The sequence below is a fragment of the Dromiciops gliroides genome, chromosome 1 (genome assembly GCF_019393635.1).
Source record: "Dromiciops gliroides isolate mDroGli1 chromosome 1, mDroGli1.pri, whole genome shotgun sequence".
NCBI lineage: Eukaryota > Metazoa > Chordata > Mammalia > Microbiotheria > Microbiotheriidae > Dromiciops > Dromiciops gliroides.
In genome coordinates, this window is record NC_057861.1 from 440,171,422 (window position 1) to 440,194,995 (window position 23,574).

At 40.7% G+C, this 23,574-nt stretch overlaps 1 protein-coding gene and 1 long non-coding RNA gene across 2 annotated transcripts in view; one reads left to right on the plus strand and one right to left on the minus strand.

Annotated features, from left to right (window-relative positions):
• The window catches only part of LOC122736501, a 23,272-nt gene extending 15,564 nt beyond the window's left edge, over positions 1 to 7,708 (minus strand). The window contains exons 1-2 of the long non-coding RNA XR_006354204.1: positions 7,579 to 7,708; positions 5,589 to 5,590 (exon numbers count right to left, since the gene is read on the minus strand). This is a non-coding gene — a long non-coding RNA (uncharacterized LOC122736501). The remainder of the gene's footprint in view (positions 1 to 5,588; positions 5,591 to 7,578) is intronic.
• CKMT2 (creatine kinase, mitochondrial 2) overlaps positions 7,584 to 23,574 on the plus strand; it is a 21,257-nt gene continuing 5,266 nt past the window's right edge. Inside the window, exons 1-6 of the mRNA XM_043978750.1 lie at positions 7,584 to 7,754; positions 11,351 to 11,549; positions 13,872 to 13,967; positions 15,443 to 15,664; positions 18,866 to 18,951; positions 20,196 to 20,319. Of these exons, the coding sequence (XP_043834685.1) occupies positions 7,603 to 7,754; positions 11,351 to 11,549; positions 13,872 to 13,967; positions 15,443 to 15,664; positions 18,866 to 18,951; positions 20,196 to 20,319 (879 nt within the window). The 5' untranslated portion in view covers positions 7,584 to 7,602. The remainder of the gene's footprint in view (positions 7,755 to 11,350; positions 11,550 to 13,871; positions 13,968 to 15,442; positions 15,665 to 18,865; positions 18,952 to 20,195; positions 20,320 to 23,574) is intronic.

Genomic DNA, 23,574 nt, shown 5'->3' on the forward strand with positions numbered 1-23,574 from the left:
GGGGATGCACACTTCACCTGAAGATAGAGAAAAGCATACTTAAATGCACTGATGCACTTCATTGTCTTAGCTCAGGAGAGGGCTGGGTGTTGAATGGAAGTGAAACTTGTTCTGATCAAAGATCCTTTAGTTCTATAGGTTTGTGTGCCCAAACATCAGAGAGTTAAATGGAAAGTCCTGCAGGTATAGAGACAGAAGCAAAAGAAAAATGGCCTGGCCATGCTCTGCCTTCCCCAGAACAGCCACTACCAACAACCCTTATTCCCCCACACAGGAGTGGGGAGGGGGATGCGGGCAGATTAGAGTTTTTCTTAGGGTCTGGTCTGAGCTTGCTGTATTAGGATCAGCTTCCTTCTCCTAAATACAAAGTGCTGGGGAGAAAAAAGGATTCCTATTGATAATGTTTCCAAAAGGACTTGTGAGGAAAATGAGATGGGAAAATAAGTAGTGGATTTCTGGTTAGGAGATAGCTGAAATCCCTCCACGGCGTGGATCATCTATGTCTTGTTCCATTAACATTCCAAGTGAGTAGAAGGGGAAACGAAAGTGTCAAGCACCACAGCTCCAGGGAAGATGCTTACATGTGATTACCTGTCTCATGTCATTAGTGTTACCTGGCTCTCTCCCCATATCCCATGGCTATGGTGATGCTCCAGGGACTTTCTGAAGGATTGCACTGAATTAGCAGGCCTACTCTATTTTCTAACAGAGCAATGGGAATGGGACTCCAACCTGCTCACTGAAGTTCAGTCAAGGGATGGAGAGTGGTCAGCAGTAAGGAATTAGGGATGAAAACATAGCAGTCATTGACCTGAGATTTCAAAATGATACTGTAAACTACCTTGGTGGTATAATAATAATAATAATAATAATAATAATAATAATGTGTGTATGTTTTCACATGTACACTTTTGTTCAGTTCCCTCAAATCATGTCCCATTTGGAGTTTTTCTTGGCAAAGACACAGGAGTGGTTTGTCACTTCCATCTCCAGCCCATTTTACAGATGAGTAAACCGTGGCAAACAAGGTTAAGTGACTTGACCAGGGTCACACAGATATTAAGTATCAAAGACTGGATTTTAATTCATGTCTTTTAGACTCTAGGCTCAGAGCTTGGAGTCCACAGTGCCACCTAGTTGCCCTATGTACACATTATAAGGGTCCATATTTATCTTTATATATGTGTGTTTGTGTTGCCCAAATAAGCATTGAAGTATCCTTATCTCAACTCCCACTCTCAGCTTCTAAAACTTACTGTTTATATCTCCCTACAGATACCCCTGAGGGAGCCAGGGTCATTCTCCAATGACATAGCTAAAGTTCCATCCTTCACTCCCAAACCCTATGCTTTCCTCCAGGATTATCAGTTAAGAATCAATTTAGTCGGGGGCAGCTAGGTGGTACAGTGGATAGAACACTTGCTCTGGAGTCAGGAGGACCTGAGTTCAAATCTGGCCTCAGACACTTGGCACTTATTAGCTGTGTGACCCTGGGCAAGTCACTTCACCCCAATTGCCTCACCCCCCCCAAAATCAATTTAGTCAGTCAGCCTTAAGTACCTTTTCTAAAGGGTTATTTTAAGAACCCATTATTTGAGAACAGTTGGTCTAAAATGTCTCTCCAAAATGTCTACAACATCCTCTCCGACAGGGTTCAGAGGAAAATGGACTCGAGCTTAGAGGGTATAAATTGCAAAGGGATAACTCACCGCTTCTGATTGCTACAAATCCTTTTCTCTCCCTTGTGGGATTCTCAAAATGTTCCCCATAGGCATGGTATGGTTTATCTGCTGGGATCCCTACAGCCCAGTAAGTCCAATCTATCATTGGCTCCCAATGCAGACACTGCCACCAGCCACTGATGCCCCGGAGGACAATGCTAGGACACAGATGATAATGTGGAGAATCCAGAGTCCTCCAGGCCCTTCAAAACTCACTCCAGCCAATGGTAGAAGAGGATGAAAAAGACACAGCCAAGGCTGATGACAACCCTTATAGTCCTTAAGCAGAATAGAAACAAATGATCTTAACACCTAATTAGCATGAATAATTAGTTAAACTAAGAGCTACCAGAGGGTGCTTTCTTCTTCTCTTCAGCTGGCAACTGCAAGTGAGCTGTTACCCTCATCACACTTAGTAGAGTACCTTTAATGGGTCCCAGGGTCTCTGTTCCATCCCTTCTCCAACTGGTTGGCCTTTAAAAGTTGATTTGAATTCACTTTTCATGACACTTGCCCCAGTCTGATTTTATGAACCTTGCCCCCAGGTGTGAAAAATGCTAGTTATGACTCTGGTTCCAAGATAATAATATTTCATTGAATTATAATAATAACAACAAGAACAACAAACTACTACTATTACTTATTGCAGTAGAGTATAGCTTCCTTAAATGAAGGGGTTGTTTTAATTTTTATCTCTATCCTAAATATATGGCACAGTGACTTGCATAAAATAAAACAGACCGGACCTATGATTTCATTAGAATAAAGAGCCCCCGGTAAGGAAACTCCTAACATCACAGAGAAGGAATATTCTTAAATTGATTCATGATCTTGCTGATGTGTGTATCCTGCCAACCAGTACAGATTGTAATTCATACATTTTTTTCTCATTCTGTGTTAATCATGTCTGTGTCTTTATGATAATCTACCATAGGGGTTCTAAATATGCTCTGATAATTTGAATATTTCACGAATACCAGTTCAATATTTTGGCTATCCATTTGTCATTATTCCTTCTCAGTATGTAACTAGACTGCCTCCTTAATGATGAGGCAGCTAGGAGATTAAAGTATGATAGAGCCCTGGACCTGGAGTCAGGAAGATCTGAGTTCAAATTTTACCTCCAGCACTTATTAACTGCATGCCACTTAATTTTTGACTGCTTTGGTTTCTTTATTTATAAAATGGGGGTGATAATAATAACACCTACTTGCCAGGGTTGTTGTGAAAATAAAATGAAATAATGTTTTCGAAGCACTTCACAAACCTTTAAAGCACTATATGAATACTAAGTATGATGATGTGATAGTGATGATCGTGGTGACTTTTTGCACCATGTTTTGTGTGCAAGTCATCATTGTTGATATATTTCACCCTGTGTCTTCCAAGGTTCTCATAGATCACTGGCAGAAGCACGAGGCATCTAAGTTACAAGCCTTTGTCTGTAACACTTAAAGCCTTTGACTCTTTCATTTCTTGATCCAGAACCTTATTTTCTAATAATTTAACTGTCTTTCCCTCCTCATCTCATGCCTGTCTTTTCACTGAAATTGTCTATTATCAAGGTACCTGTTGATTTAAGTTGGAGGGGCTTGTCAAGTTCTTAAGACTTTCTTTACCTCTTTAGTCTCTACAATATATTAACATACAAACTGAATCTATACTCATGATATACTGTTTGCTTATATTCATTGTCAGCCCCAAAAGGTGAAATAATGGAATTTCCCATGAAATAATGTTTTTTGTTGCCTTTGGGTACAGGATAAAAGAACTTCATTATTTTTCATACCAAAGAGAATGAATAAGCCATTCTTCCATTTATCTACAACATGTCTTTTGGTTGGACTTATTACAATATTCCATCCATTAATTAATTAATTAATTAATTAGTTTGCTTGTTTATTTATTTTTTCAATTCCAAATTCTTTCCCTCCCTCAATCCCTCCCTTTCCCATCGAGAAGTCAAGAAATAAGATACCCATTATAATATAAAGTAATGTAAAACATTTTCATATTAGGCACATTGCAAAAAAAAGCAAGAAAGTTTAAAAAAGGCTTAAATATGCACTGAGTTCATCAGTTCTTCCTCTGTCGGTGCATAGCATTTTTTATCATGAGTCCTTTGGAATTATCTCAGATCATTGTATAGTCTTTCAGAGTTGATTATTGATACAATATTGATGATACTTCATGCAATGTTCTCCTGGTTGTGCTCACTTCGCTTTGCATCAGTTCACATCCTTCCCAGGTTATTCTGAAAACATCTTTCTTATAATTTCTTATAGTATAACAGTATTCCATCACAATCACCACAACTGTTCAACCATTCCCAAATGAGGGGTATCTCCTCAGTTTCTTTCTCTTTTTTTTGGTGGGACAATGAGGGTTAAGTGACTTGCCCAGGGTCACACAGCTAGTAAGTGTCAAGTGTCTGAGGCTGGATTTGAACTTCGGTCCTCCTGAATCCAGGGCTAGTGCTTTATCCACTGCACCACCTAGCTTCCCCAAAGTCAGTGCTATCTCCTCAATTTCTAATTCTATGCTACCACAAAAAGAACTGTTACAAATATCTTCATACATATAGGTCCTTCCTATTTCTCTTTTCTCCCTTTAGAATATTTTGATTCAATTTAGCAAAGATTTATTAAGCACCTACTATGTGCAAACCACTATGCTATGGATGTGGTTTGGTACCTTCAGTATCTATGTACTGATCATCAGACAAAGATGGCACATTTTCAGTATCAAGAGTTAAATTATTCTTAGGAGAGTAATAACAGTGGGATTGAAGCACTCTCTGGCCCCCTTTCCACCATTCTGCCATGGGATGGGGGTTGCATAGTATTGAGAGCTGTTTCATATTTTTGTCTCTTCCACATAAAGGTAGCATGATGTCATGGATAGAATGGAAGGCTTGGATTTAGGATGACAGGTTCAAATCTCACCTTGGGAACACTTACTAGCTGTGTGATCTTGGACAAGTCATTTGAGATATATGTGCCTCAAACAATTCCTTAGGACTTCTAAAATAAGTCATGCATAGACTGTGATAAACTTTGATAGAGGGCTGCTAATGAAAGCATGGATCCTTCATTTATCTATAATACCCACATGGTCTCTACATCAAGTCAGGCTTTGGGAAAGATCAGAGAGACAGAGACAGAGACAGAGACAGAGAGACAGACAGAGACAGAGACAGAGAGAGAGAGAGCAAGAGAGTATGGAGTTCAGCCTCTCTAAACCTTTCCACATTCCCCAGAAGATATATTGCCAGAAAGAAGCATCCTTTCAACCATTTGCCAAGTACTAGAAATTCCAAGACAGTCCCCACCAGTCTCCTCACTGAGTCTCTTGAGCAGTCAGCATTGCTCTCCAGGGGCAAGCAGGAGAGGGAACTAAATCTCTATGCATAAGACAACCATAAAAAAATAAATTTGGCAATAGTATTTTTTCTGCAAAAATGCATTTGTAGGTCACTCGTGCTGTTTGCAAGGCCCTCTGGCTATGAAGCGAACAGTGAGCTATATCTAGATACTTAAGCTTTTATCCAAGGGAGACATACCATAGCTAGTCTGGCCCTTCATCACCTCTCCTGTGTGATCTCTTAACAGACTCACTCAGTGAGATTATACAAATGCTAGGGGGCATGAAGAGAACCTAAGAAAACAACATAGCTTTGCATAGATTTCTCTCTTTTCCAAACTCCTGTCCCAGCGGCTTTACAAGTTACATCTACTGATATAAAACAATCCTGCCTGGAACTAAGATAAACCCCATCCTGACTGTTCTGGAGGCTCCCTGGTCACATCTTTTATGCAAATTTCTTCCAAAGACATTGTGAAAGCTTTACTTATTTATGTCATCCACTCCTATCTGTACAAACAATAAATTAGGCTCCCCTTCTAAACGAGGGTTTCAGCTACAAAGAGTATTTAAATAAGAGTCTGGAGCATGTTCACTAACAGGGAAAGTCCCAAAGGTGGTAGAATTGTCAGAAAGATAAAGTGCTTTTATCCCAGTGTACTTTTATAGGCATAACCTTAATATACTACATTTTTGAGAGGGAAGGTGAAAGATTCTCACTTAACAAAATCTACAACAGGGATTTAGTTCAGTCAGGAGGAAAAATAAAGTCCAGTTTGTAAGAATTTGTTCAGTTTCTGGGTTGCCTTGGGCTAGCTCCTCTCCTAGAGGTCCTTGGCTTAGATCCAGGTGGTCTCTGTAGGAAAGGGACTTTATTCTTCATGTATTCTGCAACCCAGGCAGGCATCCTACCACTAGCTCTGGATTCATTCCAGAATAAACTCAATTCTTGGGGACCCTGACCCCAGAAAGAGGGGAGAGGTATTTCTTGTACTCTCTGGCTCATTTTCCCGCCACCCTAGAGTTCTGGGGAAAAAAATCTCTAAGTATGACTGAAAAATACTTTTATTCAGGAGGGATTAATAGGGTCCATTCTAGAATGACACACACTATACAAAGAAAGTAGTAGATATCGGATGTAGGACAGCTATTTGTTTCCTCTACCACAAAAGAAATTATTTAAATACAAAAGACTCACAAATGGACACTGACAAGTACTTAAAACATGAGTTTTGAAAAGATCAGTTTGACAGCTGAGTGGAGAAGAGACTGAAATCAGAAGAGCCTTGATACTAGGAAACCAATAAATAGCCAGGTGTGAGGTGATGAAGGCCTATATGAAGGTGGTGACAGTGTCAGAGTGAGAAATGAGACATTAGGGCTACAGGCCAGGCCAAGCAATTTGAAACCATAAAGTCACCAACTCAACATCTTACTAGGTGTAAGGACAAACTTCCTGGTAAGATGGAAGTTTCTCGATTATAAAATTTGATTTAAAAAAACAGCCCCAAATCTCACAGTTCAACCACCTTATTTTGGAGAGGTGGATGCTAGGACTTAGTTCAGTGCCTAATCACTTGTTGAGTGACCTGAGAGGTGAAAGCATCCCTAAAGACACACAACCATGTATTTGTGGGGGAAAAACAGCTACTTTTTTTCAATGTGTAGAAACCAGTAGAAAATTATATTGATATGTCTTAGGTTCACGGAGATAGACCCCAAAAAGGACCTTAGACATCTAGTCCAGTCGATGTCATTTTTCAATAGAGGAAATAGAGACCCAGAAAAGTTAAGTGTATTGTTCAAGGTCACATAAGTCATAAGTTGCAGAGGTGAGATTTTTAATTTGGATCCTCTAACTCCAGAAACCATACTTTGTATTACAATGCCTCCTTATTAAGCCATGGAAGGAAAAAATGATCTTAACCTCATCATTGGATCAGGCATGGAGAGGCAGAGTCTTGGGAAAAGAGATGACTTTCCTGTTTCCAGCCAATGATGTGAAAAGTTAATGCATATTTCAAGAGGCTAAACATTTCCATTATTATCAGGAATGCAGAGATAATAACCCAGTATCTCTCTCTCTCTCTTTTAAGCAAAATACACTAATTTACATTAATGTCCTGTTCATTACAAGTAGTTAGTAACTTTAAGAGTTTGCCCATTTATCTTTCCAGGTTTCATTAATTCCTGTTGTCTCCAAGATTGGGAGAACTATTTTTAGACATCAGCACTAAAGCAAAGCCCAATGTGATTGCTGGTTTTTTCTCCTACTTTGTGATATTGTAGCCTTTCTCTAGCATTGCTGAGTAGATGGGTAGGGATGAACGGGGATGCCAGAACACTCCACCCACTAGGCTCTCTGTAGTTGTGCTCCAGAGGTCTTTGTTTGAATCTTCCCTATAATGTATAAGAAAAGTGAGCATGACTGTTTGTCCTGTTTAGCAAGGAAGGTCATGTAGTGCCATTATCTAACCATGCTTTTCCCCCATACCCAGGCAATCTCCCAAGAAGAAGGATGGCCAGTGCCTTCTCTCGGTTTCTAACTGGCCGAAGCGCCTCCCTGCTCTTGGCTACCGTAGGCACCGGTGCCTTAACGGGTAGCTACCTGCTGAATCAGCAGAGTGTGAGTGCTCATGCTCAGGAAAGGACCCGACTCTTTCCTGCAAGGTAAGTCCCCTTGCTTAAAAATAACTCCAGGTGAGAATCATTGGCATGCTTCTTCAGTGCTAGAAACCTGGGGTAAGGTTAAGGTGGGTAGTTTACAGGAATGAGAATTCCCAGTCTTGCCTTGCTCTTAAAGATGATCAAATCAAATAAACATCTGAGTGCCTACTGTGTGGGAGGCACTCCCGGCCAGTCTGACAGAGGATCAATAGAAACATAAAGACATATTCTCTGTCTTTAAGCATATAATCTAGTCAGATTATAAATCTCCATACTGGAGTACATTAAAGACAGGAAGCAGTCATGCCAAACAATCTTTTTCTGACAGGAATATCACAGAATCATAACATTTCAAAGTTGGAAGAGACTTAAGTACCCAGCCTGTGCCAGATGTTTTTAACCTGGGGTCTATGAACTTTTTTTTTAAAAAATCAATAACTGGGGCAGCTAGGTGGCATAGTGGATAGAGCACTGGCCCTGGATTCAGGAGAACCTGAGTTCAAATCTGGCCTCAGACACTTAACACTTATTAACTGTGTGACCCTGGGCAAGTCACTTAACCCCAATTGCCTCACCAAAAAAAACAAAAAACAAACCCAATAACTGTATTTCAATATAATGTGTTTCCCTGGTAATCCTATATATTTTATTTTATGTATTTAACATTATTCTGAGAAGGGGTCCATAAAGTTCACCATATTTCCAAAGGGATCCAAGACACAAAGAAGTTTAAAAATACCCTTTTTAGTTTAATCCATCTACCTGACAAATATCCTTTAACACGTATACCCTACTAGACTGTAAACTCAAGGGCAGGAATTGTTTCACTTTTGCCTTTGTGCCTCCAGCATCTAGATTAGTTCCTGGCAGACAATAGGTGCTTAATTAATGCTTATTGATTGATCGATTAATACCCAACAAGAGGTCATCCAGCCTTTACTTGGAGATCTCCAATGAGGAGATGTCCATTCCACTTCTGTATAATTCTAATTTGGGGAAAGTTTTTTCCTTACATCAAGCCTAAATATGCCTCTTTTCAACTATTACCCATAGCCCCTTGTTCTGTCCTTAGTCTACTCACGGCTTCTTGTCCTGTCCTAGGAAGGCAAGCAGAACAAATTTAATCCCTTGTCAACCTGAAATAAAGAGAAGTACCTAGGTAGCAGCAAGAAGGGTCCTTAATTGAGGCAAGGAAATTGCAATTTGGAATACCACACAGCACCAGAGTGCCCACAAGAGCACAAGGGGCAAAATGGGGCAAGGATTAATACGATTCAACAGGGAAGAATGCTTGGGAGGGACAGCAACAGGGAGAATTAAGTTGTTGTACAAAACTGGGAAAACTAAGGAATGGTAACATCTGGTCAGAACAGAGGGCTCCAGGTGCATCCAGTTTTTTGTAGGGTTGGGCTTTTTTGGTTTGGTTTGTTTTTGTTTTCAGCTGGTTTGGATCAGTAAGAGTTCTCTTCAAAATTTTTTCTTTAAAAATGATTTGTGAAGGGACAGCTAGGTGGTGCAGTGGCTAAAGCACCGGCCCTGGATGCAGGAGGACCCGAGTTCAAATCCAGACTCAGACACTTGACACTTACTAGCTGTGTGACCCTGGGCAAGTCACTTAACCCCCATTGCCCCACCCCAAAAAATGATTCGTGTAAAACATTGAGTGATTTTCATCTTTTTGGTATCCCCATCATTTTGTCCTTAGTAGTCCTTGATAATTGTTGGCTAAAGTAATTTTTGTTGAAGATAATGGTTGGCTATTAATTCAATAAAAAGCCTATATATGAAAAAAATGATTATTGTTAAGTCAGAGTTGGACACAACTATTTTGCAGATTATATGAGGGTAGGAGAGATAGATGACAGATACACTGGATGACTGAATTAGGATCCAAAGAGATTTCAACAGACTGAAATGATAGGCCAAATGTAAAAGGATGATTTTTAGTAGGGACAAATGTAATATCACATTTGAGCTCAAAGAATCAATGACATGGATACCCGATGAGGATGCTATTAGAAAATTGTTCCTGTGAAAAGCATTTAGAGCTTTTAAGGACAGAAAGCTCAATGTGAGTCAATAACACGACACAGAGGCCCCCAAACCCCAACCTGTCAGACTTCACTAACGGAAGCACAGGGTCCCAAATGAAACACCGGAGCAGGATCTGGTCAGGCCACATAGGAAGCATCATGCTCAGTTCAGGAGGCTGAATTTTAAGGAAAACATGGACACATGAGGACATTCGGAGGAGAGGAAACAGAACGGAGAGCAAATTTGAAACAGGGGCTATGAACATTCATTGAAGGAAGAAGAGAAAAGAAAACTGAAGTAGGATGTGATACTATCTTTGAGCATCTTTAACTTTTAGTTAAAGCGACCATGCATAATCTAGTTAGGTTGTAAATCTCAGTTTTATAGTACATTGCAGACAGGAAGCAATTATGCCAGACAATCTTTTTCTTGACAGGGATATCACAGAACCATAGCATTGTTATTGTCATCATTGTTTTTCTGGGCCAAACCAAGAGAACAGAACTAAAAGTAGGTGGAAGTTGCAAACACGTTCTAGCTGTGTGACCTTGGACAAGTCATTTAACCTCTGCCTGCCTTGGTTTCCTCATCTATAAAATGGAGATAATAATAACCCCTAGCTCTTAGGATTGTTATGAGAATCAAATGAGATGTGTCAAATGATTTGCAAACCTTAAGGCACCATATAAATATTATTATTTAATTATTTTAATTAGTTATTTAATGATTTAATATTATTATTGTTGCCATCATCATCATCATCATCATTACCATTATTGAAGAGTTGGAAGATACCTCAAAAGCCAATTAAGTCTAATGCCTTCATTTTATAAATCAAGAAACTAAGGCCCAAGAATGTTAAGTGACTTACTCAAAGTCACACAGGGAGTGTCATGAGTAAGACTGGAACCCAGGTCCTTTGACTTTTCCATGGTACCACACCGCCTCTCAGTGTAGCATAGCACAATTATTCTTGGATCAAAACTCAGGCAACCTGGGATCAAGGTCCATCAGGCTATCACTGCCCTAACTAACTCACAATGTTAGTTGGGGATCCAATGAAATTATACATGCAAAGTATTTTATACAGTGTTCTAGCTATTATTGCTAGAACTCTAGCATTTTTTAAAGATTTAAAATAGTATATAATGTTAATTTAATTTCAATTTCTTTTTGTTGTTGTTGTTCTCTCCTCTCTTTTTTTTTTTTTCTTTATGAACCATATCTGTGAGGCTGTGGCAGCCAACTCACAACAATGGGTTTCCTCAAGCAGAACTATCAATTTCTTTCCATGATAAATAGTACATTTGAGCTACTTGTGTTTTTAACTTTGTCTCCTGAATTCATTTTTTTTCCTGAGCAGCTGCAGCCAAATGTTCCCCTTGTTTTCTGTGGATGCTATTTCTGATGAGTAATAGGAAAATGGGTAATGGGCAAAAGCTTATTCCATCTCCCAATACCTCCCCCCTCTCCAGTCTTTTTCTTGTGTGTGAGTCACTGAAGCCAGGAAATGATTCTCAAAATGCACCCTGACTGAATGCTTATATATCTTCCTCTTTCTGCAGCGCTGACTATCCTGACCTCCGTAAGCATAACAACTGCATGGCTGAGTGCCTCACCCCAGGCATCTATGCTAGACTCCGGGACAAGATGACTCCCAATGGCTACACCCTGGACCAGTGTATCCAGACTGGTGTGGACAACCCTGGCCATCCCTTCATTAAAACTGTAGGCATGGTGGCTGGCGATGAGGAGTCTTATGAGGTAAAGCTGCTGGTGTCTTGGACCAAGGGGCTGTTAAAGGATCGGCTGACATTCCACTTGAAGGCAGAGTAGAAGCATGCATTTGGCTCCCACAGCACCAGGGAGGGTCTTTAGGATGATTTGGGAAGATGATTCTAGTTGCCTTTTGCTTTGCAAAGGGATGAGCTGTACACAACTCTGTTCTGGAAGATGCAACCTACAATTCCCACAGTTTGTATTTCATTTGCTGAAGACAGAAAAACATTCCTTCTGCTGAGAAATATATCCCATGGCTAAGTTGTGTGATTTTGTCAATTCAATACAACTTACATTTATTGGGCACCTATTATGCCAAAGACACTTGTCTGGGCCCTAGAGATGTAAAAATGAAATAAGATAGAGACCTACCCTACAAGGAGCTCACAATCTAATAAAGGGCATGAGAAATGTATGCAAAAAAACCTGGGATGTAAGTCAGAATGTGAACAATGAAAAGGAGAGGTTCAGACAAGGTGTTGATGAGATGTCTAAGGAGGAATAGATCATTTTTAGCAGGGTAACCAGAGAAGGCTTCATGGAGGAAATGGTAACTGAATTGGGCCTTGAAGAAAATGAGGGGTTTAAAAGGATGGAAGTGGAGAAGATAGCAGAGCCTATTCTAGACATTAAGGGATAGTGTGAGCCCAGTAACTAGAAAGAGTAGAACAAGGAGAGGAATGATGAGTAGTCCAACTTAGCTGGAAATAGCCATAGAAAAGAGGAATGGTGTAAAATAAGACTAGAAAAGTATTTGTAAATAACGATTATTGAGTTCCCTAAATGCCAGAATAAGGACTCTAAACTTTGTTTTGCAGGCAGTGTTTGAGACACTGAAGGTTTTTGAGTAAAAGAGTAAAATGACCAGAATATTATATTAGGAAGATTATTTGGGTGTGAAGAAGCGATTGCAAAAGAGATAGACTTGGGTTGGGAAGGCAAGTTATATTAGTCCAGGTGAGAGATGATGAGGAGTGAACTAGGATAATTGTAGTGGGAATTGGAAATAACTGATAATTGAGTATATAGGAGATATGAGGCAGAGAGAGACAGAGACAGAGAGAGAAAGACAGGAGAGAATGGATAGATTGTGAGCTTCTGGAAGGCAGGAACTGTCTTTTGACCCTTTTTGTATCCCTAGCACTTTACACAATGCCTGGCACATAGTTGGTGCTTAATAATGTTTATTGACTGAGACAAATCATTCTAAAAATGCTTACCATGTGATAGGTGCTATTCTATGCTATGCATGAGATACAGATATAAGCACCAAGACAGTCCTTGCCCTCAAGGAACTTACATTCTAATGGGAGAAGACAACATATGAAAGTATAATGGAGAGAAAAGGGGATGCTGGCATGGTGTGTAGATAACTTGGAAAGTGGTTGGTTAGGAGAGCCTGGCCTCTGCAATATAAGACAAAAGCTCATCTCTCAGAGCTGGGGGACCCAGGGTCAGAGTCCAAGGTTCTGTTGAGTGGGAGGCTGAAAGAGAAAAGTCATAGTTGACCCTGAGATATTGAGGTTGAGGAAATAGAAGAATGATGGCGTCATCACCAGAAGTAGAAGAGTTAGAGAGAGATGAGTTCAGGGAGAAAGACTGTGTTCAGTATTCAATATAATGAATTTAAGATTTTGGATGGACTTCAGGTAGAGCTATCCACTAGATGACTGGAAATAGAGGACTAGATCTCAAGGATAAATAAGACATTGGTTTGGGAGGAATTTTCGGAGCATTTTACTAAAGTCTTGGGAGAGGGCAATATCCCGAAGGGGAAGAGAAAAGTAAAGAAAACAAGGAGGCAAAAGAGAACCTTGGGAGATATCTATGCTAAGGCATGGAGGAAGAAGAAAAATTAGCAGGGGCTGGTGGGCCGGGGAGAGACAGAGATGTAGTGATAAGAAAAATGGGAGGACCATGAGAATACCAAGTCATGAAAGATATAAGAAGAGAGACTATCAAGAAAGAGGAGGTGACCAGCAGTGTTAAATGATGCAAAGAGGTCCAGGAGAGTGAAGACTGAATATAGGCCATTGGGTTTATTAATTAGAACATCATTGGTGACCTTCATGAGGACAAAAACTGGACTGCAGGGACCTGAGGACTAAATGTGTGGCGAGGTGGTGGAGGCAAATGTAGATGACTCTTCTTAGAAAAGAAAATCAGCATCCATATTCTTCTTATCAATAGCCCAGGAATTCAAGGGAGAAAAGGATCCTCCCTGAATGGGGCTCTAGCTTGTGTCAGCCTCTGGGTAAAAGGAGAAAGGAGAAGTGATTGTTAAGCTGATTACTTTTCCCTCTACAGGTCTTTGCAGAGCTTTTTGACCCAGTCATTAAGCTAAGGCACAATGGCTATGACCCAACAATAATGAAGCACCACACTGACCTGGATGCATCCAAGGTATGTCCAGCCCATTGCCTGCCTCCGTGGTGCACCTTCCCATGATGGAGGGTGTGGTTTTTCGGTGTTTTTTGTTTGTTTGTTTGTTTTTTGGTGGGGAGGCTGGTTATGTTTATCATGCATATTCTTACAAAGGGAATTGAAGAGATACAAAAATCCCTGGACTTGAATGTCATTTAATGGACCTGGATAAGTTTGGGTCCATGTTTTGTTTGACCTGTCAGTCAATTGGTCAACAAGCATTTAATTGCTTACTATGTGCCAGTCAGTGTGCATTTAGGAATATATTTCTTTTATATATAAATATACATATATTTAGGACATATCTTTAGTTTTCTTTCTTTCTTTCTTTTTTTGCAGTGCAATGAGGGTTAAGTGACTTGCTCAGGGTCACACAGCTAGTGTCAAGTATCTGAAGCCAAATTTGAACTCAGGTCCTCCTGAATCCATTGTGACACCTAGCTCCCCCCTATCTTTAGTTTTCTTATGAATTAAGTCTTTTATGAAATTATGTAGCCTTTACCAGTCCTAATAAATTCCATAGTTTTGCTCTTCACTGTTTAAAGACTTTTGTGCCTTTTTTCCCATCTTCATTGCTTAGCACAGTTCCTGGCACATCGTAACTATTAATAAATGCCAGTTGACTGACTAAAACAGTAATCAGAGAGAAGGATGACTAGAAAGAAGGTAGGTTGATCATGTGGCAAGAGTGAGAAATATCCAAGGAGATGGGGAGGGAATAAGCACATATATAGTGCCTACTGAATGTGAGGCATCCTGCTAAGTGCTTTACAAATATCTCATTTGATCTTCACAACAATTCTTTGAGGGAGGTGCTGTTGGTATCTCCATTTTACAGTTCAGGAAACTGAGGCAAAATTACTTTTCCAGGGTCACACACCTAGAACATGTCTGAGACTAGATTTGAACTCAGATCATCTGTCCAGGGCTCTATCCACCATCTCACCTCACTGCCTTGGTCAGTCCTTATGATCCAGTGCTATCCACATAATATTAGAACTAGAAGGCCCTTAATATGTGGAGTGGACCCCTTGTGGAGTATTTGCAGAAGGACATGGCCAAAAATCACTGAGAATGAGACGAGAGGATGAATCATATCTGTATTAGTTGAGGGAGTGGCTGACAAGATCTCAGGTCCACAGAAGTTTAAAGTACTGGTATGTTTGTCACAAATGTACCTCTCAAACCTCAAAGGCTGTCTCAATGTGCTATTGTTCTAAGAGTTTTTGAACAAACTCATTCATCAAATTGCTCCAACGATCCGATGTTATGGTACCCAAGGGATGCTGGCTGTGAACCTAGATTCATGGAAAGAGCATCGAGCCAAGAAACAGCTGCACCCTTTGGAAGGAAAGCCTGGGCAAGATGGGAAAATCTTGCATAAGACAGTAGGGAGCACTCTGGGGGCTGAGAACTGAGGGACCATGGAAGACATCACACTCTCTTCTGTTTAGATCACCCAGGGGCAGTTTGACGAACGCTACGTTCTGTCATCCCGAGTCCGCACAGGACGCAGTATCCGTGGACTCAGCCTGCCTCCAGCCTGCTCCCGGGCGGAGAGGAGAGAGGTAGAAAATGTCGCCATTACAGCCCTGGAGGGGCTCAAGGGAGACCTTGCTGGGAAATATTACAAGCTGACTGAAATGACTGAGCAAGAACAGCAACAGCTCATTGATGTGAGTAACCCAGGGTAGGGGTGTAGGAGGTGGCCATTGTATACACGATATCACTGTCATTCAGCATTTCTCCTTCCTGTAGCTTTTCCGGCCCCCAGATAGCCGCGTCCAAAACTGAGGGAGGTTGTCAATCCACCCCAGAGAGAAATAATGAGAAGGCAGAACTACCACTGCTTTGTTCTCATAAAATAAAAACTCTGGACACGAGTATTTCTCATAAATCTTAAGTATGTTGAGTTTAGGGAAAGGAGTAAAGATAGTTTTACATCCCAACTGCCCAGAGATGAAATTGTACTATGTACAAGTATCCTTCGATCATTTGTGATTTTGCCAATGAGGGTATGTATTCCTTTCACCTACGCAGATTGTGACCCCGCATTTTCTTTTCAGACAGTCATAGTGAGATGTTGTGGTTGAAAAATCCATTCTGCTGTGACCCATTTGGTAAGGAGCCTCTTCAGATGTCAGCCTGGTCCCGACAGCAGACGATCACTGCACCTCGACTTAGAACCTCTTTAGCTTGACAGGAACTGACAGGGTTATTCTATGCATATAACACTTTGGAGAGTACAGGGTCACCTCTATGTTGAGATGAGGCATTGGAGGCAGACTTTCGTGGAAGAAATTGATTAATGATGTGGCCAATAGGAGCTCAAGAAAGCAGTCTTCAAAAATTCTGGATTATGAATCCATAGCAGTAAAGCTTTTAAAAATATACTCCCAATAAATGTGTATTTATTTATAAATTACTGTCATAAATATGTATCTTTTAAAATTTATACACAAAAATAGACATTTTAAAAGGAGAAAAAAAGTGAAATAACATATGACTGGAAAGTTATTCAGGAAGGAACCACTGAAGTTTATTGAGAAGTGGAGTGACATAGGTAGACCTGAGTTTGAGGGCAATCAACTTGGTGACTATCCCGAGGATGAATTGAAAAAGGGAGAGACTTGAGGAAAAGGGACAACTCCAAAGGCTGTTGTAAAATTCCAGCAGAGAGGAAATTAGGGCTTGAACTAGGGTGATGATAAAGAGAATGGAACAGATAGAAGAGAAGAGGTTTAAATAACAAGACCTGGCAAATGACTGAATGTGTGGGGTGAGTGAAAGTAAAGGGTCAAAGACAATACTTCAGTTGTAAACCTAGGTGACTAGGCAGATAGTAGTTCTTTTGATACTGATAGGAAAGTTTGGTGAGGGTTAGGTTTGGAATGAAAGACAGTGTAATGAGTCTCTGAAATCTATCACAATCCAGCCTTAAGTGATAATCCTCTGATCCAAAGAAAGTGAAACTGGAGGAGACAGGGCTCTTATTCTCTGATCTTCCAGGGACTCCCGCTAGAGCCACAAGGTGACCTGTGAAGTAGGGATGTGGGTACGCTGGGGGAGAGGAGTGGAATTTTCCAACAACATCTGCATAGTTGCCGCTAGGGGTACCTGGTAGAGGTTAGGTTATAACTGCCCCCAGGGAGCTGATGTGAGATCAGAAGTGGGGAGCTTGGAAGATTCAACTGTAGCAATAGAGAGTTAGGGGATAAGGATAGTGAAGCTGTATTAGGTACAAGCCCCATGATTGGGTATTGTGGGAAGGGTGGGATGTGTCATCTTCTCACTCTCTAAAAGAGTGATCCTTGTGGGTCAGCCTCTTGGGGTAAGGTCACAGCCACTAGGAGGCCCCACCCCCCACCTCAGAGTCCAGCAGCTTAAGGTATTAAGGTTCATTTAAAAATTAAAAGAGATTGGGGTTTCAATTTCAGGATCATGACCTTAAGTAGAGAAATGACAAATTCCTGGAAAGGATTGGCACACACCTAACAAGGGCTGGAGCAGCAATAGACAGGCCCCACAGATAATGTGCAACACAAACATCAAGCAGTTTCCCTGTGGAAAAAAAGACAGTTGTTCAGTGTGGGATTCATCTGTGGCATTTAGCACTCTCCATCCTGGCCCCAGGAACCGCATGATCTTCTCAAGCATTCTCCTTCGCCAATAAATGGTCTTGTTCTGATACTGTCCCTGTTTGTACCTTGTAAGGAGATGCTGCCCTTTAGAATTCCCCGCACCCTTTCTTCCTTCACCATGAAGTTCCCCCTCTCCCAACTTCCCACCCCACCCCCAACACCTTAGAAAGAGAGCAAGGAGATGTGTGTTTGTTGCTCTGATCTGGACACACAAGAAACAGAGCCAATTGGGACTCATGTTAATAATTTAATCATTTGGCAGGGACCAGGCCAGGATGGGAACATGCAACAGCTCCCTCAAATTATGAAACCCTCCCCCTAGAAAAAAATCTAGTCAATATCCTATTAGGAAATCTGAAGAGGGAGAGAAAAATTTCAACTGGGGGCAGGGAGGGTGGGTAGAGCTTGGGGAGATAGAGAAGGCTTCCTGGAGGAAGTGATGTAACTGCTGGACATTGGAGAAAGAGAAAGATTTCAATAGGTTAGAGACCTGGAAGGAATGTACATTAGTCATGAGTAGCTTATGGGACTATCTATACAAAGGCAAGACCCTATTTGAGTTTATGTTAAAAGAAAGTCAAGCAAGTGAGTGACATAGATCAGACCTGTGTGTATAGAGGACTATTTTGGCAGTTATGTGCAGAATGGATTGGAGAGGGACTGGAGGCAGTCAGAGCAGGTAGGAGGCTACTACAATAGTCCAGGTAAATGATGATAGCCTAAGCCAGGGTGTTGGTAAAAAGATGGGTACAAGAGATGTCATGGAGACGAGACTGACAACTGGCAACTGGTTGATCACATAGAGCAAGGAAGAAGAAAGAGTAAAAGATGGCTCCAAGGCTCTAAGTGACTGCAAGGAAACAAGAATAGGAAAAATGAAATTGTTTTTATAGATGTTGAGTTTGAGGTGTCCACAGGACATTTGGGCCAGATGTTCACTAGGCAGCTGGAAATTTGGGAAAAGATCAGAAAAGAGATTGGCCTGGTTGAATAGATTTGGAAGTCATCTGTATAGGGGTGATAGAGGAAGCTATGGGAGTTAATGAGATTTCCAAGGGAAGATAGAGAAAAAGGAGAAGGCCAAGGGCTGAGATTTTGAAAACACATTTAGAGGGTGGAAAGAGGAAGATGAATTAGTGAAGAATCTTTCAGATTTGAGGAACTGGAAGGAAATAGCATTTGATGCCCTGCTTGCTCTCAACATTCTTTTTCTCTCGTGTACATTTTGGCTTGCAGGATCACTTTCTATTCGATAAGCCAGTATCTCCATTGCTAACATGTGCAGGGATGGCCCGAGACTGGCCAGATGCCAGGGGAATCTGGTACGGCACATACTGTGTGAAATACATGTGCTTTATGTGTGAAGGATCTTTTAGTAGATGCCAGGGGAATCTGGTACGGCACATACTGTGTGAAATACATGTGCTTTATGTGTGAAGGATCTTTTAGTAGATCACCTGGCTTATCCTAACCTTGCAACTGTTGTGCTCTGCGGTTCATAGCATGCTCAGCTTCAGCTAAATTGAGAAAACAGATTTTGAGAGTCTGTGTGTGCGTTTGTAAGTTATTGCGATGGTTCCATGAAGGGAAGGAAGTTGAACTGGTTTGTTTGCATGTATTCTGCATGAGGAACATTGCTGCAAAAGCTGAGGCCAAAAGACATGGTCATGCAACCATGGAAGGCATGTACTTTACTCCCTTTGAGTCATTATCTTCATGGAATGGGTCTAAGGTCATTATAGCATGAATGAAAAGTGATGGAGAACATTCAGATTGCTACCAGTAATCTGCACTAAAGGGAAACAAAAAAACTCTGATAGAATGGTCAGGGTACAAAAAACCCAAAACACAGATCTCACACATTTGTTTTATCTGGTGTGTGCTTTGGGTACCGACTTGCTTTATACTCTAAGATTCAGAGAGAATTTTTTTTCAGAAATTTCCACTTTCTCAGGGCAGCTAGGTGTCACAGTGGACAAAGCACCAGCCCTGGATTCAGGAGGAGAGCACAACAGGAGGACCTGAGTTCAAATTTGACCTGACATTTGACACTTACTAGCTGTGTGACCCTGGGCAAGTCACTTAACCCTCATTGCCCCTCAAAAAAAGAATGAAAGAAAGAAAGAAAGAAAGAAAGAAAGAAAGAAAGAAAGAAAGAAAGAAAGAAAGAAAGAAAAGAAAAGAAATAGAAATTTCCACTTTCTTTCAACTTATTCTCTTAGCAGCACAAGGGTTTAGTTTGATTTGTTAGACTACTAAATGCCATTTCCAGTGTAACCACAAACAGGTGTGCCCCAGTTATGGTCATCCTACTCTGAGGAGATGGGAGGGATGTGTTCCTGACAGGCAGAGGAATGAAATCATGAAGGGCTTCTATAACTCTTCTCCTTCACCCTGTCAAGGGAACATTATTTTGTGCTCCTTGTGCAGGCACAATCAAGAAAGATTAGGGCCTTCCAGAAAAGGGGGAAGTTTAAAGGAAACAATCAACTTGATGAGAACAACTGGAATTGTTCATAGGTCTGAAATAAAACCATCCACGTCTTAAATTTCTTTTTCTTACCAGGCACAATTATGACAAGACCTTCCTCATCTGGATTAATGAGGAAGATCACACCAGGGTAATCTCTATGGAAAAAGGAGGAAATATGAAGAGAGTATTTGAGCGATTCTGTCGTGGATTAAAAGAGGTAATAACATTATTTTACGTCATAAGTCTTTAAATATTAAGCTTTTTACTTTTCATACTTCTAAGAATCCTGTAGGAGGCATTGGACAGACCTCTGTGACTGGGCAAACTCCATGAGAGAAACAAGAAAGGGAAATTCTATTGTTTGCTGTTGTTTGTCCTTCTTTCTTGAAAGGGACATCAAGAGGGGGATGTCTTGACTTGCAAGTGAATTGGGTTTGAGTGAGGCAGGGCTTTCTCCTCCAGGTTCATCTGAGTCCAGTGGCAAGATATAGATCAGGACAACTGGAAATGACCTCAGATGCAGAGGGAGAACTTGGCTTTTTTAAGCTAAGGTCTTTCCCAGGTCTCAGTTTGTCTGAGGCAATACCCATTCAGTGATTTAAGGCTAGGTAAGAAATGATGGCCTGGTTTGCCTATTGGGAAAAAAAAAAAAAAAACCTCAAACTGGGAGAAGACCCTCAGCATTATGGGCTAAAACAGAGACAATTGCTATTTACACTCACTGTGAGCCATTGAAACCCAAACAATGACCAAGTGAGTCTTGGGCCTGACTTATTATTGGCCAATCAGTGAGAACCAGTGATTTGGGTTTAAGGCAAGGTCAAGTAGTTCTATTTGAATCCCAATGAGCTTTATCAAAGCCTGGTTTTTCAGTGCTGTGTTTCAATAAATCATAAATGAAACTACATGGGACAAAAGAGTCAATTGAAGGTAAGACCAACTCCTAAGACAGTGTTCCAGTGTTGGTGGTAGCCCTTTGTCATTAAGCAGTGACACGAAGAGAAGACCTTATGAAAGCCCAAGCTTGATTGCTGACCACTGTGCTTCCCTTTCCATTCTAGGACAGTGTAGGTGAGCCTATGGGCTATGGATTTTTACCTAATTTCCATTTCAGCTAGTTCAATTTAAGTGACATCACTGGATACAATCAATAACTGACCCAATAACTAATTTCCTGTGGTGGCAATAATGGTGGTAATGGCCCTGCCTTTTCAAAAATCAGTGTTACGTTCTGATTCTAGTGTTATTAATTTTGTTTTGTTTTTGCAGGGCAGTGAGGGTTAAGTGACTTGCCCATGGTCACACAGCTAGTGTCAAGTGTCTGAGGCCAGCTTTGAACTTAGGTCCTCCTGAATTCAGGACCGGTGCTTTATCCACTGCGCCACCTAGCTGCACCCTAGTGTTATTAATTTTAAAAACGTAGAATCATAGGATACTATACTAAACTATAAACTCCATGAGGTTAGGTACTATATCTAAAAGAAACTTTGCTCAGGACCCAGGACAATGCTCTGCAAATTGAAGACATGTCATAATTGTTGAATTGAAGGAACTTTAGAGGTCATCTAGTTCAAACCTTCCACCCAATAAGGAAATCCCTTCTAAAATAGCCCTATCAGAAGAATGGCATTTGGCTTTTGCCTAAATATCTCCAGTTAACAAGGAGCTCATTATCTAGAGAGATAGCCCATTGAAGTGTGAGGCAGCTCTCATTATTAAAAGTTTTTCCGGGGGCAGCTAGGTGGTTCAGTGGATGGAGCACTGGCCCTGGATTCAGGAATACCTGAGTTCAAATCCAGCCTCAGACACTTGACACTTACTAGCTGTGTGACCCTGGGCAAGTCACTTAACCCCCATTGCCCTGCAAAAAAACAAAACAAACCAAAAAAAGTTTTTCCATTTATTGAGTTAAAATCGATTTCTCTGTAATTTCTTTTTTTCAACATTTGTTTTTATAAGATTTCTAGTTTCAAGTTTGTCTCCCTTTCTCCCCTCCCACCCCCATCCTCAAGACAGCAAATAATCTGATATAGTTTATATATGTACAATAACAAACATATTTCTGCATTAATCATATTATAAGAATCAGAGCAAAAAGGAAAAACCTCAAAAAAAAAAAAACAGAGGCAGCTAGATGGCACAGTGCATAGAGCACCAGCCCTGGAATCAGGAGGACCTAAGTTCAAATCCAGCCTCAGACACTTAACACTTACTGGCTGTGTGACCCTGGGCAAGTCACTTAACCCCAATTGCCTCACCAAAAAAAGAAAAAAAAATAAAAACAACAGCACTAAAAAGAAAAGAAATAGTATGGTTCAATCTGCATCTATATTCCACTGTTCTTTTTTTTTTCTGGATTTGGAGAGTCTTTTCCATCATGAGTCCTCTGGAACTATCTTGTACTGATTTCTCTATAATTTCAACATTTAGGTATGTGGTCTGATCTTTGGAACAACACAGAATAAGGCTATTCTCTTTTCTTTGTACTGTTTGGAAGTTGCTACCATGTCCCTTCCTAAGCTTTTTTTCTGTTCGCAGGCTAAACATTTTCAGTTCTTTTAGCTTCCAGACCATCCACCACCTTTGTTGCCCTCCTTTAGACACATTTTAGTTTGTCAATAGCTTTCTTAAAATGTGACATCTCAACCTGAGCACAATACTCCAGATGGGGTTGGACCAGTATATTATACAATGGGACTGTTCTTTTCCTTGAGCTAGACCTGGAGAGAGGGAGGGAGGGGGGGAGAGAGAGAGAGAAAAGAAGTAGAAGAAGAAGAAGAAGAAGAAGAAGAAGAAGAAGAAGAAGAAGAAGAAGAAGAAGAAGAAGAAGAAGAAGAAGAAGAAGAAGAAGAAGAAAGAAAGAAAAAGAAGGAAGAGGAGGAGGGAGGTGGGGGGAGGGAGGGAGGAAGAGAGGGAAGGAGAGGGAGGGAAAGAGAGTGAGTGAGTTTTCTCCCTGGAGAGAATTTTATTTTAATATAATTCATTTCCTTTATAATCCTATGTATTTTATATAATGCATTTTAAGACCTTCTGAGAAGGGGTCTATAGGTTTCACTAGAGTGCCAAAGGATTCCAAATCACCAAAAAGGTGAAGAGCCCCTAGACTAGACATTATAGTCTATTAATGAAGCTTTAAATTGAATAAGCACTTTTATAGGTAGCTGGATCCCACTGCTAACATATATTGAGCTTGTTGTCAATTAGTAGCTCAAGTCTAATATAATTTTTTTCCAACATCTTCTGGGACAACCTTCTAGAGCACATTGATAGATACTTATAAATGAACCCCACCTTTCTTAACATTGTAATGATTGGAATGACGCCACCTACTGGAGACTTGCTGTGGAGAGCTCCACCATGAGGAAAATGCCTCAGAGGCATTGTGGCTTTTCCTTGGCGTCAGGAAATGACATTTGCTCATGGGTGCTGTCTATCAAGTCTACCAGCCAATCAACTGGAGGAGCCTCCTATG